Here is a 16,117-nt window from a genome sequence, read left to right on the forward strand (position 1 = left end):
ATTTGAATTCAATAATTCACGTTTTCATTGGATCCTGACCATTTCTCAGTTCTGCACACTCAACATCATATCTGTTATATTGAGCTATAAGGACTCTTTTAATGATGCCCTGAACTTACCTGGTAGCCTTCTCTTACCACTGCATGATATCTCTTTATGCAAATATAAATTGAATATCTGCAATTTTTTGTATTATTTTCGATAAAAAAATCCTAATAATGTTACTGGTGCAAAACATAAGAATTTATATTTACTGTACCATACCCATTTCGGGTTTCATCTTGCATTTCTTGTTTTGGCAACATGGCTTTGACTATGCCATTTTCCTTTTCTACAAATTTTTAAAATCCCTATTTTAGAGGCTTTAAACTGTTTCAGGTAACTTGCCTTAGTATTATATATAAAGGAAGATTGAAATTAATACTGAAATAGTTTTATTCCAATGAATTTCTGGAAAACAAATAGTATCATCTCTTTTTAATAGAAAACAAGTGGTTATTGCAGCATACTTTCATTCAGATAGCCTACCCTAACTGCATAAGCAACATCAAATGCCAAGTTGACACTGATCACTGACCTTCTTTCCCCATTCAGCTGAAGAGACATCTTCAAGAGAGCAGATGGCACACTGATTCATCAACACAACGAAAAAGTAAAAAAGGTGAGATAAACCATAAAGTTAAGATATGCATAAGACACAACCTTAATTTCAATAAATTATTTACTACATTAGCTTAATATACTTCAGACCAGCTATAATTTAAGATCTAACTGAAACAGGATGAATAGGGGCAAAGAGATACTTTGCTCATTAAATTACAGATCCTAACAGAAAGGACACACCCTTATGGGTCTACATGTGCATATCTGTATATTGTAAAAAGAAAGAAAAAATATTATTGTTATTTATTGTAGCATGGGTTTCATGCTCAAGGTCATTTTATTTAAAGGCCAAGCACCCATTGGGTGCTTCTAGGGTTAGTCATAGAGTCAAAAAGTCAACAGAGTCATTGTCATATGAAGAAGACCCCATTGGGCATATTGTAACATGTCAAAAGAATTGTTTTTGTATTTAAAGTGTCAAGATACCCCTCCAATACCAAGTCAGCTTGGCAGCTAAGAAGTCAGCTTCATTAGGGCATGTCGTCCTCCTATGGACACTCACTCATTACTCATCATCCAAGCGAAGAAGAGGCAGAAGAAAGGCAAGCGAAAGAGGATAGAAGGACGAAGTTTGTGTGTTAATTCTCTCTCTTTCTCTCACACGTGTGAAGATAAGACTAGGGTTTTGCAGCTACAAGGTTGAAGTTGTCAAGTTGCAGAAAGAAAGTCGAAGAAAGGACTCTTAGGTCACCTACTAGCCCTAGAAAGAGAAGCAACCCAAGTGAAGGAGCAAGGAAACCTTGGAAGCCCTAATTTCGCTCACACGTGGAAGAAACAATTGTTGCAGGGGCTGAAAATTTCAAACCTACAGTGGAAGCCAAAATTCTATAGTTGGGGGTCAAAATTGTGCAGTTGGAAGAGATTTGACTGGGTTTGACTTGGATAGAAGAAGCACATCATCAAAAAGGTTTGGCTTGGTCTTGGAAGGGTATTGATCTTGGTCTAGAGGTCTTGGAATTTGTCATTTGAAGAATCTATAAGAAGAGAAGAGATTTGTGGGTTTTCCTTTCAAGAGGAGAGGTTTTGGCCCTGGCTAGCAACCTACATCTTGTGTACTATTGATCTTCATGTTTTGGTAGTTGTTTGATGATAAGAAGAACATAATAAAAAGTTGAGAAGCTAATAAATAAGAGAAATCATCCTAATTATAGCCCTATTGATTTCTCAACATGGTATCAGAGCTAAGGTTGACAAAGCATATGATGAAGATCACTACATCTCTGAAGAAGTCATTGAAGCAATTTTCTATGATGGCAAGTCATCTCAAGCAAGGCATCAAAGCATTTTGGAATCTCCTATTATCTATCAAGAATCATATGACCAAGACTTCTACTACAAAGGACAAAGGGTTATTCTCAACACTTACAGGTACGTTTGAAGATGAAAATATATGGGTAATTGACAGTGGAGCATCCAGACATATGACAGGTGAGCACAAACAACTAAAGACCCTATCAAGAGGAAAGTCTTCCTACTCTGTTGAACTTGGAGACAAAAAGAGCTACACTATAAGAGGGATTGGATCAACTTCGTTGGAGCTGGAAAATGGAGGAAACATACATGTCAACAACATTATGTTCATACCAGGTTTGCAAAAGAATTTACTTTCTATTTCATGTCTAGAAGATAAGGGAGATAGAGTCGCTTTTATAGATGGAAAAGTTATGGTATGGGATAAAGGCTCTAGCATCAACAATGAAAAATACATTGGGATTCGTGAAGGAAGACTCTATAGGTTACTTACACCTCTATCTCATGTCTTGGTTCACATTGAAGTCAGCCCATGTTAGCTTTGGCATAGAAGGTTTGGACACCTTTGTGAAAATTTCTAATACGAAATTCTACTGTAGTAACTGATTTATTTCACCTACTTATCTCTGACAATAAGTTATTTACGAAAGCCCTTCAGTAAACATTAAAATAAATTCTACTGCAGTTATCACATAATTACATAGAGAAAATAACAGTGATATACAAGCACAAGAATCAATCACATCAACACAGTTGTTTTTGGACAATTGTCCCCGGCAAAACCCAATGTGGGAAAGTCGGTGCAGCAGATGAGGGTTTTATTAATCTTCAACAACAATCACTTCACAAGGAATGATTTCACAAAGAAACTAAGACATTTTTGAGAGAAAACACCTGAGACAAACTTTCTCCTCCTCCTGGAGAAGTTCTGACACCCTGGAGACCCTTCACCCACCTTTGCGTCACTTTGTGTTAGCCTACGTGAGGACTGCTTCTCCAATGGTGTCGTTTGCCTGCTCTTCCCTCTACGTTGTCTCTCAAATGCGCTGCATCACCTCCTCCTCAGTAACTGACTGCTGTTGATGCCCTACTCTTCCTCCACCCTGCAACTCTCCCTCTAAAATCGAATTCCTTCTCCTTGAGAATCAATTTCCCTCGGGGTACTAAATGTTTGCTCAGTGTATCTCCAAATGACTCTCAAGTCTTCTCTTATACTTTTCCTATTGATGAATCGACGACCGAGATTAAGTCTCTAATCAACGGCTAAGATTAAAACAGACTTGATCCTCGTCTCTTAGAAGTTTCTCACCCATATCTTTATTAATACCCATTAATATTTTTATTTTCCTAAGTTTATACTTAGGAACGCATTAAAAATATAAATTATTTTAATAACTCCTCATCTGGAATTTCTCCAAACGAATTTCTGAGTCTTGGAGATCTCATGTTTTTTAGCCCCTCCACAAAATTTCGGAGCTAGAGCACATCCGATGCTATCCAAAATCAACACTCCCTCTTAGCGAGGAATGTGCTCTAGAAATACTTCCCAATAGAAGCATCGCACTGATCAACGAGATCGGTGTTATGCGTTGTTGATGCTCGGCTTACTGCCCCTCATCGACTGCGTTGCTGCAACCTGTACTGCTGCCCATGACAATATAACTATCGCTGCTACATCTGTAATGCAGCTCCCTTTGAATATTGTTGATTTGGGGTAGCATCAGATGTGCTCTAGCCATGAAAATTGGTGGAGAGGCTAAAGCACATGAGATCTACAAGACACATAAATGGTTTGGGAGATATTAAAATAGTTAATATTTTTAATGGAGTTCTAGAGTCTAAACTTAGGAAAAATAAAATATTAATGGGTATTAATATAAAACTGGGTTAGAAGGTTCCAAAAGTCACGGATCAAGCCAAATCTAATGTTAGTCGTTGATTAGAGATTTAACCTCAGTCGTTGAAGGATCAACAGGAAAAGTGTAAGAGGAGGCTTGAGAGTCAGTTGGAAGACACACCAGAGTGATCCGTCATTCGATTTACTATAGTGGTGTTTGCTAAGTAAAGTCGAATCAGTGATTAGCAGTGAGGGGCAGTGAGTAGTGGACAGAGAGGCAGAGACAGTGCCAAGAGACCAGCGCAAAGGCAGAAAGCGAGAAGCAGAAGCTAGAGTAGGCCATGCAAAGCCTAGTAGAGACAATGTAAAGGCCAGAGGGCCTGCGTCATCCACGCAGAGGTCAACATGAGTGACGTAGAGGGTCCCAGAGGTTGCGTAATGCCTCAGAGGGTTGACATAGAGGGGTTTGAGGCTGACGCAGAGGCCAGAAGGGCCAGGGCAGAGCTTCAGTGTTGTTGGAGAGGGTTTCGTGGGACAGGTTTTCTGAATACTGTTTCTGAATAGAGAGGTATAGCTGCCGGTTATTTTTCTATGTCGGGTGAGTCAATTTGGCACCCAGTTGTACTCAAGGAAATACTGTATAATAATAAATCCTCAGAATTGCTGCACTGATTTTCCCGCATTGGGTTTTTTCGGGATGAGTTGTCCAAAAATAACGGTGTCACTTGTGTGTTTGTTTTCTTTTCGCTGTTGATCTGTAGATGTTGAGACTGTATTGTGTTTATTTTGTTATTTATATGTTTTAAATAACTTGTTCGGAATTAACAAGTAGAAGAAATAAAGCAGAAGAATACAATTTAAATTTCTAACGGATAGACTTAGAAATTTCAACAAATATGTTGCATCATGCTGCCCATATCACTGCCATTGCAGATTGCTGCACTGCAACTCCTTATACTATCTGCTTCTGCTACTGAAACAGATTCTTCACCATCCCCATCTTCTCCCTGAAGTAAACAAATTTTGTTCTTTCTAGGGCCTTAGTGAGAATGCCTGCCACATGTTCTCCTGTTGGGGTGTACCTCAATTGTACTGCTCCTCGTTGGACACAATCTCTAATAAAGTGACACCTGATATCAATGTGCTTCGACCGATCATGAAAGACTGGATTCTCAGAGAGCTTGATGCAACTCTAATTATCACACAAAATATTGGTCGCTTCCATCTTTCTCCTGAATAGATTCACAAGCAATTTCCTAAGCCATATGGCTTTGCACGAAGCTGTGCTAGCTGCCATATATTCAACTTCAGCTGAGCTCAGAGCCACGAATTTCTGTTTCCTACTACACCAGGAGGTCATTCCTGATCCAATGTTAAAACAATACCCAATGGTACTTTTCCGATCTACTGAACTTCCAACCCAATCTGCGTCAGTGAACCCACTCAACCTGATGTCATTGCCTTGGGTGTACATTAGTCCATGCACGACTGTTCCTCATAAATATCTGAGAACACGCTTGGCTTCTGCCCAGTGCACCCTCTTTGGTTCTACCATGAAATGACTGAGGGTGTTGATAGTGTAACAAATGTCTGGCCTGGTATTGACCAGATACATCAGGGACCCTATGAGTTGCCTGTACAAGGTGGGATCGACTTCTTTATCTTCGGGCACATCAATCTTCTTCGAGTTAGTGATCATTGGAGTAGCCATAGGTCTACAATCTTGCATTTTGAACCTTTTCAAAATCTTTGTAGCGTATCTCCCTTGCCCAAGGAAAATTTCACCCTTCTGCTGCCAAACTTCCAACCCTAGGAAGTAATGCTTCCGTCCCAAATCCTTCATGTCGAATTCTGTGGCTAGGTTCTCCTTGCAATCTTTGATGACCCTGGATCTAAGTTACCAGGATTCGGATACGGATACGGATCCGGATCCGGATTCGCTAGTTTTTTGAAAATCCAGGATCCGGATACGGCAAGGATACGACAAGTACAAAAAATATAATAAAATTAATAATAGACACAAAATCATCCATTTTTATATATATATTAAAGCTAAATCATTGTCATTCATTTTGTGCTTTTACCATATATTCAAGTTCATCTTTAATTATCTCTTCAAATTAACAAATTGTTGTTTTTTAAGTTTGCATTCATAAAACACCATCATTAGTTTATGCCCACACACCATACAAGAGCCATTAAATTCAAATATATATATAATTATAATTATTAAATTTGTAATCCTTTATATACACATAAACATTATTATATTTAACATAAAATTTAATTGAACTTAATACGCATATTAATATGATATTTTTTAATATATATAAATAAAGAAAATAAATTATTTATAAAACAATTTTAATGAGAAAATATATTCAAATAAAATTTAATATATAATTCGTTATTATGAATATATTATTGTTTTTAATATGTATAAAAGAATATGTATCTAAAAGAAAATTATAAAACTATATGAATTCAAATTAAAAAAAAGGGGCAAAAATGAAAAAGTTAAAAGCTTGTTGACTGAATTACCATCGTGTCTTTCGAGGGCATAACCTACCGCAGTTTGCAGTGGCGTCTGGACTGTAGTTCCGTCAATGATAGTTTTTATATTTTTGATCTACAAATCGTCAAAGGCCAATACATTGAAGGCCGATGGCTTCTGAAACTGCCGGTGTTTTCACGATGGCTTCTGAAACTGCCGGTGTTTTCACGATGGTTCCCATACATGATATATTAGATGTATGCGCACATTTTACGCGGATCCGAATTACGCGGATATATTAGATATATTAGATGTATGCGATGTATGCGCACATGTTCCCGGTTCTTGGGCGTATTTACGCGGATCCGGATCCGAATCCGGATCAGATCCGTGGATCCTGTACCCCAGAGGGCCGGATCCGGTAACTTAGCCCTGGATGATCCTGTCAGAAAGAGATCATCCACATATAAAACCAAGATTAGAGGCTCATTCTCTACAACCAGATAGTAGAGGTTAGGATCTGCGTCACTCTTGACGAATCCCATCTTCTGCAAGTAGCCATCAATTCAACTGTACCATGCTCTAGGTGCCTGTTTAAGCCCATATAGAGCTTTCTTCAATCTGCATACATGAGATTTCTTCTCATGTGTCTCAAAACCCTCTGGTTGTTCAATGTATACTTCTTCTATCACCCCATTTAAGAACGTCATCTTGACATCCATCTGGTGAATCTCCCACCCCATCTGAGCTACAAGGGATATCACGGATCTAATAGAAGTATACTTGGCTACTGGGGCGAAGGTTTCTTCATAGTCTATCCCTTCTTTCTAAGCAAACCCCTTAGCCACAAACCTGGCTTTGTATTTTTCCACACTGCCATCTGTAGCGTATTTGACTTTGTAGAGCCATCTCAACCCTACAATTGACCTATCCTAAGGCCTACATACCACTTCCCACACATCATTGACCATTATGGAACTGTATTCCTCTACCATAGCATCTACCCATACTTGATGTTGAACGACCACTTGAAAACTGGAGAGCTCTCTAACCTGAGCCACCAAGGCTTGGTATCTGTCAGGCTGTCTACACTCCCTTTTCTCATTCCTGGGTGCCCCGACGAAATCCTCTGCATCTCGTAATATCTGTCAAAGTTTCCGGCTCGTTCTAACAATGGTAGTGGGTATCTCTATCTTCTCCTCCTCTTCTTGAGGCTCCACCTCTGGAGTTTTTCCTTTAGGAAAAACACTAGCGCTAGTCTTTGCTGGTCGAAGTGGCTAGACCAATGGATCATTCTTTCACTGATCTTTGGAAGGCATTTCTCGGGATTTCCTGCAAACTCTGTCCTCCATGAACTTTACATCCCGTCGAATTACAATCTTCCTATTCCCTGGAAGATAGATTCTATATACCTTAGCATTCTCGCTATATTCCACAAGATATCCTTTCTCCACAGTCTGATCCAATTTCTTCCTCTTTTCTTCAGGTACATGGCAGTATGCCAAACTCCCAAATATCCTGAAATGACTCACCTCAGGCTTCTTACCGATGAAGACACTCTCTGGAGTAATCTTACCTAATGCCCTATGAGGAGACCTGTTCTGGACATATATTGTCGTGTTGCATGCTTCTGCCCATAGAAACTTGGGTATATCCTGATCATACAACATTGCCCTAGCTGCTTCAACAATAGTTTGGTTCTTCCTTTCTGCTACTCCATTCTGCTCCGAATTGTAGGGGCTCGTCCACTCTCTTCTGATGCCTTTCCTTGCGCAAAAATCAGTGAAGTCGTTGTCGATGTATTCTCCACCATTGTCTGAGCACAATATCTTTATCTTCTTTCCTGTCAGATTCTCAACTAGAGCCTTGAACTCTTTGAATCGACCAAAAACCTCATCCTTGGTTTTTAGAAAGTAGATCCAAGTCTTTCTGGAATGGTCATCAATGAAGATGATGAAATATTCAGCACCACTAAGACCTTTTGTGGACATGGGTCTGCAGATATCTAACTGTATCAACCCCATAACACTCTTAGCCCTATTGTTTCTTCTGGAAAATGCTGCCTTGGCATACTTGCCTAATGTGCATCCTCTGCATATATCATCTCGTTCGTGGAGCAGAAAAACTTAAAATACGCAGAAAATATGTATAAATATTTTATTAAAAGATGAAATTACAGATGATGATATTACAATTGCGGGTGCCTGGCTTATATATCGCCACGGACACCCTTTGGGGAAAAGGCGTGATCTTATGATCGTGCCCTTTCATCTAATTTAACTGAAAATTAAATAATAACCTAATTTAACTAATTTTTTACATAACATTGCCTTCCTCCCGAAAGAATGCTTTGTCCTCAAAGCATACGCAACGACAGATGTTGTTGACAAAATGCTTCATTCTCCCAAGAAGCGTCTTCTTCGGTAAGTCCTTCCACTTGATTATATATTCCAAGATGATCAAGGTCCCACACTTTAAAAGGTCTTGGATCAATCTCTCAATTTCCATTTTTTGGTGATGTGAATATCGGTATGGCTTGATGTTGACGGAGTCTGATCTTACCTTGACTTCTATTGTATGCTCAATTTCCCTATTAGGTGGCATCTTCATAGGTAGGTCTTGAAATACTTTTTCATGCTTCCGAATTAGATCTTGTATCTCTGGTGACTCTTCTCTGGTCATATTTGCAGATAACATTTCTAATTGGTGACATTGTATTGCATAAGCAAGTGCTCTTCTTCGAATCAGCTTCATCATCTGAGATGATGATACAACTTGATTTTTTGGTGCTTGGAATCCGTGTAGCTTGTACTTCTGACCTCCCCATTTGAATTTTATAAATTGTACTTGATGGTTGGCAGCACAAGTACCTAAAGTTCGTAACCATTGGATACCTAAGACTACATCTACTCCTCCTAACGGTACTGTGAAGAATGGAGACTCTAGATTAAAGTCTTGAATCTGCAAATTGACCTTATGGCATTTCCCTACCTTTTCAATCTTCTTACCATTAGCTACCATCACTTTCATGTTTGGTAAGGGAAATGAAAAGATATTGAGTCTTTTTGCCACAGTTGCATCTAAAAAATTGTGTGTGCTTCCAGAGTCGATGAGAACCACTACGTTGTTCTTCTTTATGTGTCCTTTTAACTTTAAAGTTTGAGGTTGTGATATACCTGTCATAGCTGATAATGACACTTGTGGAATACTTCCGTCATCTAATTCTGGTGAGAATTCTGGGGCGTCTTCTGTGTCTTCTATGTCATAATCTTCACTGTTTGAATCATTGGTTGCTTCACAATTATATAGGTTCTTTGGTTCTTTTCCTTTAGCACATCTATGTTTGGGGTCCCATTTCTCACCACAGCGTTTACATTTACCCTCTTTTATCCTTTGCATTTCCACATTAGATTTTTCATCTTCACGACGATGTGGTGGAACATATCTTGTATTATTTGAGTCCACATACTGGGGTATCCTTCGTCTTGCATAAGCTTTTTCCACTATTGACCAAAATATTGGTTCGGATTTCTTTTCGGCTGTTTTTGCTTTTCGTCTTGCTACTTCTATAGATGTAATGTCATGCATCTCAAATTCTGCTTGTAAATGGGTTTTGAGTCCCGAGATGTATGACTGAATTAGACGAGATTCTGATAACCCAGGTACTCGTGTTACTAAGGTCTCCCATTCTTGAGTGTATTCATCCACACTTCCTTTTTGTCGTAATTTGATGAGTTTTGAAAAGAATTCTTCTTCCTTTACACCTTGGAATCTTTTGAAGAATGCATCTTTAAATTTTCTCCAGCTAATGACGTGTGTTGTCTTTTTCCACCACATATACCAGTTATATGCTTCTCCTTCCATTTTCATGGATGCATGCCTGAGCTTTTCGTCATCGTCATTGATGTCATATATCTCAAAGTATTCTTCTGCTTTATTTATCCATGCAACATTGTTTTTTTCGTTTCCATCGAATTTAGGCATCTCGACTTTTGCCCTTCGCTGGTATGTTGCTCCTGGTTGAGCGAAAAAAGGGTGTTGATTGGTAAAGTTATCCCAGGGTTGCTTGTTTGTAAAGGCTGTGTTACTCGCTTCTTGGTGGGGTGTCGCTGATTTTTTTGGGGATTCAACTTTGTCATGAGAGTCTGTGGACTTAGTTGAATCTGACGAGATGTGTTCTTGATTCTCTTCAACTTCTTTTAGTAGTTGTTCGGGTGTACAATTCGACCTTTTACACAGACTTTTCAGCATTGTTAAGACCTCTCTGATCCCTGCTTCTGTTTCGACATGGTAATTTTCCATCTTTGTTTCTATTCAATTTGTCGTATCGTGAAGATTTTTGATTTCATCAGCTTGCTCTCCAAGCTTGATCTGGAATTCATTTAATCTTTTATTGATTTCATCGTGGTTGCTATTTATCTTATGCTCTGCATCCAACAATTTTTTTTGGAAATCCGCCATTGTCATTGTCCACATTGAGTGGGTTTGCGGGGGCGTGTATTTATTTGCCAGCTAAACTATTTTTCCGCCCTCTTTTTTTTTTTTAATTAGCTAAAATAAATTTTATACGTATAAATTTTAATTAATTAAAATAAATTTAATTAATTAAATTAACATATATATAGATATATAACTTTTAATTAATTAAAATAAAATTAATTAATTAAATTAACTTATATATATATAATTTTTAATTAATTAAAATAAATTTAATTAATTAAATTATATGTATTATATATAATATATAATATAATTATATATATATATATATATGTTATACACGTTATGTGTATTGAAAATATATATGTTGGACGACTTTATATATATTTGGAAATAACGTTATATATATTCGAAAATATATATTGAAATTTCGTTTCTCTTTGACCGTCACATCCTTTGGTGGGATCACTTCCTGCGGATTGTTCAAAACCTTTAAGCGGAAATCACCAAAGTGCTGCGGCTAACCCGGAATTGTATGTGTAGAGAATTGTATGGACGCGTGTGGAGGAAATTGGGCAGTTACACAGTCACGCCCTTGACTGTTCAGAATCATTTTTTTTTTTTTGGTGTAGACACAGGGTCAATGCAGTGGGGGACAGGACGGAAGTAGCAGGGACACGGTGTGAATTCGAGGGTAGAGGACGTCAGCAGGGAGATGACGTAGGGCACAATGGAAGAAGAAGGCGTTGGCTGGCAGCGTCTACAGAAAACGGTGGTGGAAGGAAATAACATTATCAGAACGCAACTTCTGTGTATTTGCAGGTGGAGACGTGAGAATCGACCCGCTCTGATACCGATGGAGCAGAAAAACTTCAAATATGCAGAAAATATGTATAAATATTTTATTAAAAGATGAAATTACAGATGATGATATTACAATTGCAGGTGCCTGGCTTATATATCGCCATGGACACCCTTTGGGGAAGGGCATGATCTTATGATTGTGCCCTTTCATCTAATTTAACTGAAAATTAAATAATAACATAATTTAACTAATTTTTTACATAACAGTTCGATACTTAATTATGGAACTCCTAATACTGTTTTCTCGAGAATTCTCAGAGCCCCTTGGTGTAAGTGTCCCATCTTCTTGTGCCATAGTTCACTCAAATCTTTATCCCCACTTCTGCCTATCAGTGCCATTGGAGATTCTAGCTATAATCTATACAACCTGTTACCTCTGATTCCAATCCGGGACTTCTTTTCCAACTCGGGTGTTTGACATATACTTTCTCCTTAATGAAGAAAACGTCATAGCCCTTGTTTTGAAGCTGAGATACAGAGAGTAAATTCATCCCCAATCCTGGCACATGCAGTACATTGGTTTCCTGAAGCTGATCCCCTGCTTCTGTTTGAAAGACTACAGTACCTCCTCCTATGAGGGTACACTTTGCCTTATTTCCCATGGTGATCTGAAAATTCATCCTTTCTTCCTGATAATTCGAAAAACATTCTTGTATTCCTGTCATATGCCAGGAAGCTCCACTATCTATATACCAAACCTCAGAGGAGGCAGAACTTGCTAGACAATCGACGACTTCTTCTAGTTTGGAAGCTAACATAGAATAATCGTGATCCATGTTCTTCGTGCTTTCTTCTTTCTCTGGAGATCCGCATGAGTCCCTCTAAGTTGATGCCTTGGCATCATGCTCTTGACTCATAGCAGATTCTTCTATCCTGTGGCCCGATATCTGCTCCGATACCATGTGAAAATTTTTAATACGAATTCTATTGCAATAATTGATTTATTTCACCTACTTATCTCTCACAATAAGTTATTTATGAAAACCCTTCAATAAACATTAAAATAAATTCTACTGCAGTTATCACATAATTACATAGAGAAAATAACAGTGATATACAAGCACAAGAATCAATCACATCAACACAATTGTTTTTGGACAATTGTTCCTGGAAAAATCCAATGTGGGAAAACCGGTGCAACAGATGAGGATTTATTAATCTTCAACAACAATCACTTTACAAGGAATGATTTCACAGAGAAACTGAGACACTTCTGAGAGAAAACACCTGAGACAAAGTTTCTCCTCCTCTTGGAGAAGTTCTGACACCCTGGAGACCCTTCACCCACCTCTGCGTCACTCTGCGTCAGCCTGCGTGAGGACTGCGTCTCCAATGGTGTTGTCTGTCTCTCGAATGCCTTGCGTCACCTCCTCTTCAGTAACTGACTACTGCTAATGCCTTCCTCTTCCTCCACCCTACAACTCTCCCTCTGAAATCGAATTCCTTCTCCTTGAGAATCGATTTCCCTCGGGGTACTGAGTATTTGCCCAATGTATCTCCAAATGAATCTCAAGTCTTCTCTTATACTTTTCTTGTTGATGAATCAACGGCCGAGATTAAGTCTCTAATCAACGGTCGAGATTAAGTCTCTAATCAATGGCTAAGATTAAAACAGACTTGATCCTCGTCTCTTAGAAGCTTCTCACCCATATCTTTATTAATACCCATTAATATTTTTATCTTCTTAAGTTTTTAGACTTAGGAACCCATTGAAAATATTAATTATTTTAATAACTCCTCATTCGGGTGGAATTTCGCCAAACGATTTTTGGGTCTTGGATATCTCATGTGTTCTAGCCCCTCCACAAAATTTCGAAGCTAGAGCACATCCATTGCTACTCAGCATCAACAACCTTCACTACAAAATCTTACCAACTCTAAACACAATTGTAAATGGCATCCCTGAACTAAAGGAGGATCATGAAGGAGTTTGCAAGGGATGTGCACTAGGTAAAAATGTTAGGAAACCATTTGGAAGCAGTGCTTCAAGATCAAAAGAAATCCTGGATCTCATTCACTCTGATGTCTATGGTCCTATGTATACAAAATCTCTTGGAGGTCATCTATACTATGTAACTTTCATTGATGACACTCCAAGGATGAAGTATTCGAAAAATTTCAAGAATTCAAAGCAAAAGTAGAAAATCTTACAGAAAGAAGGATAAAAGTACTAAGATTTAACAATGGAGGAGAATACACATCTAAGGAGCTCATAGCTTTCTGTAAGGAGGTTGGAATTAAGAGGGAGTTGATAGTTCCATATAATCCAGAGCAAAACAGAGTAGCAGAATGAAAGAATCACTCAATTGAAGAAAGTGTTAGAGTTATGTTACATGATCAAGACTTACCTCAATTTCTGTGGGGTGAAGCATCCAAAACAACTATCTACATTCAAAATCGAAGTCCTCAAAAATCACTTGACAACATGACTCCTGAAGAAGCATTCACTGGGAAGAAACCATGTGTACACCATCTTCAGATATTTGGTTGTCCTGTCTACATTCACATTCCAAAAGATAAAAGAAAGAAGTTGGATCCTACAAGCATGAAAAACATATTTGTTGGCTATAGTAACACTTCAAAGACATATAGGATCTACATAAAGGAAGGACGTTGAATTGAAGTAAGCCGAGATGTGATCTTTGACGAAAGTGTTGCATATAAGAAGTCTAAAGATCTCCCAATTCATTCTGATGATGAAGAACCACCTCTATTTGAAGAATGTTGTAGGAAAGAAGAGGATTAAAATCATGAAGAAGAAGATCCCAGTGAACCTATGTAGCAAGTTATCATTCCTGAAAATAGAAGGAGACCAAATTGGTTGAAGTCTACTCTTCAAGATGCAGAAGGACATGCAGAAACCAAGGGTACTTTCAAGGAAAGCAAGAAGCCTAAAAGATATTCAGCGCATGTAGCCTATATGACAAAGTTGATTGAAGCAAAACCATCCACCTTTGAAGAAGTTGTCAATCATCAAGAATGGAAAGATGCTATGAATGAAGAATATCAATCAATAATGAAGAATGGAGTTTGGGAAATCGTTCCTAGGCTGAAAGACAAATCTGTGGTGACTTCCAAGTGGCTCTACAAGATTAAACATGCAACAAATGGAAGTATTGATAAATATAAAACAAGGTTTGTGGCTAGGGGTTTCTCCCAACAAGAAGGCATCAATTATGAAGAGATATTTGCACCTACAACTAGATACACAACTATACGATCGTTGATCTCTTTGGCAACATTGATGGGATGGAACATCCATCAAATGGATGTCAAGACAACATTCCTGAATGGTACTATTGATGAAGAAGTCTATATAGAACAACCCTTGGGATTTGAAGCGAATGATACAGAGACTCATGTTTGCAGGTTGAAGAAGGCACTTTATGGCCTTAAGCGAGCTCCAAGGGCTTGGTATGCAAGAATGAACACATATCTACAAAGATTGGGCTTCTCAAAGACTTTTGTTGATCCAATCACTATATCAAAGTAGTGAAGGATGAACCCGTAATCATTCTTTTATATGTGGATGATCTTCTCATAACATGTGTGGAAGGTCGTATTCAAGAATGTAAGAAGCAATTGGCAGCAGAATTCAATATGAAGGATCTGTTGAAGAAAGTGTAACTAGGTTCGGTCTTCATAATGACATGATCTTTGTATTTGATGTAATAAAAGAGAATAAATTATCTTTGTAATCTTGTTGCAAGGGTTTCATGAGCAAGAGGTGTCATTGGGTAAAAGACTTCTTCTTGATGTCTTTAGAATTTATTTCTATGTCAAAGAATCATGTCATGAGTCCATGTAAGTGTGTACAAGTCTTCAACTAGTGTAGCAGCCCTCCAAGACCAAGATCAATGCCTCAAATCAAGCCCTCTGAAGTCTGCAAGCAAAGCAATAAGAAGATGATCACGTCAGCTACAAAGAAATGAATTAAAATATATAAATATATGTCATGTCGGCTTGAAATAATGGATATGTCGGTTCATGAGATAAGGTTGACTTCTATATATGGATAACCACTATAAATACCCATGAAGGGTAGACGAAAATGATATGAAAGATTCGGATGGTTTTGAGATGAAGCCACAGTCATAAGGTAGCTGCAATGAGAGGTAGCCGCAGTGAGATGGAGCCGCAGGCATAGAAGAGGAGGCGCAGTAGATGCTAGCCGCAATTATAAAGAGAGAGCCGCAGTCAAGAATGGAAGAGCTGCAGTCATAGCCGCAGTAGCCGCAGTCATGCATGAAGGAGCCGCAGTCAAGAGATCAAAGGTCTGTCTGCACCTCGGATGGGTTTAAGGGCAGACAGACTAGATCTCGAATGGCTAGAAAGAGAAACTCATGACCTGATTTCAGACAACGCAGCATTTTCATACGTTCTATGCTAAATATCTCGGTGTACCTGAAGGAGATTATATATTTGATGACGCAGTGATCTCACACGTATAGATCTTGGATGGACGAAGAGGACTATGCATCTATTGCAGCATCGACTTCATGTTTGATCTCGGCATACTGCTATATATGTATATCACATCCTCAGTGAACCTGTTCCATGACAAAGGA

General features: G+C 38.4%; 1 protein-coding gene across 1 annotated transcript in view; it reads right to left on the bottom strand.

Moving 5' to 3' along the window:
- Positions 1–16,117, bottom strand: part of SOX (sulfite oxidase) — a 348,282-nt gene that overhangs the window by 46,589 nt on the left and 285,576 nt on the right. Inside the window, exon 10 of the mRNA XM_089446856.1 lies at positions 578–628. Coding sequence (XP_089302982.1) covers positions 578–628 — 51 coding nt within the window. The remainder of the gene's footprint in view (positions 1–577; positions 629–16,117) is intronic.

The sequence above is a fragment of the Pinus tabuliformis genome, chromosome X (assembly GCF_031772625.1).
Source record: "Pinus tabuliformis cultivar Carrire ecotype Pingquan chromosome X, CPIR1, whole genome shotgun sequence".
NCBI lineage: Eukaryota > Viridiplantae > Streptophyta > Pinopsida > Pinales > Pinaceae > Pinus > Pinus tabuliformis.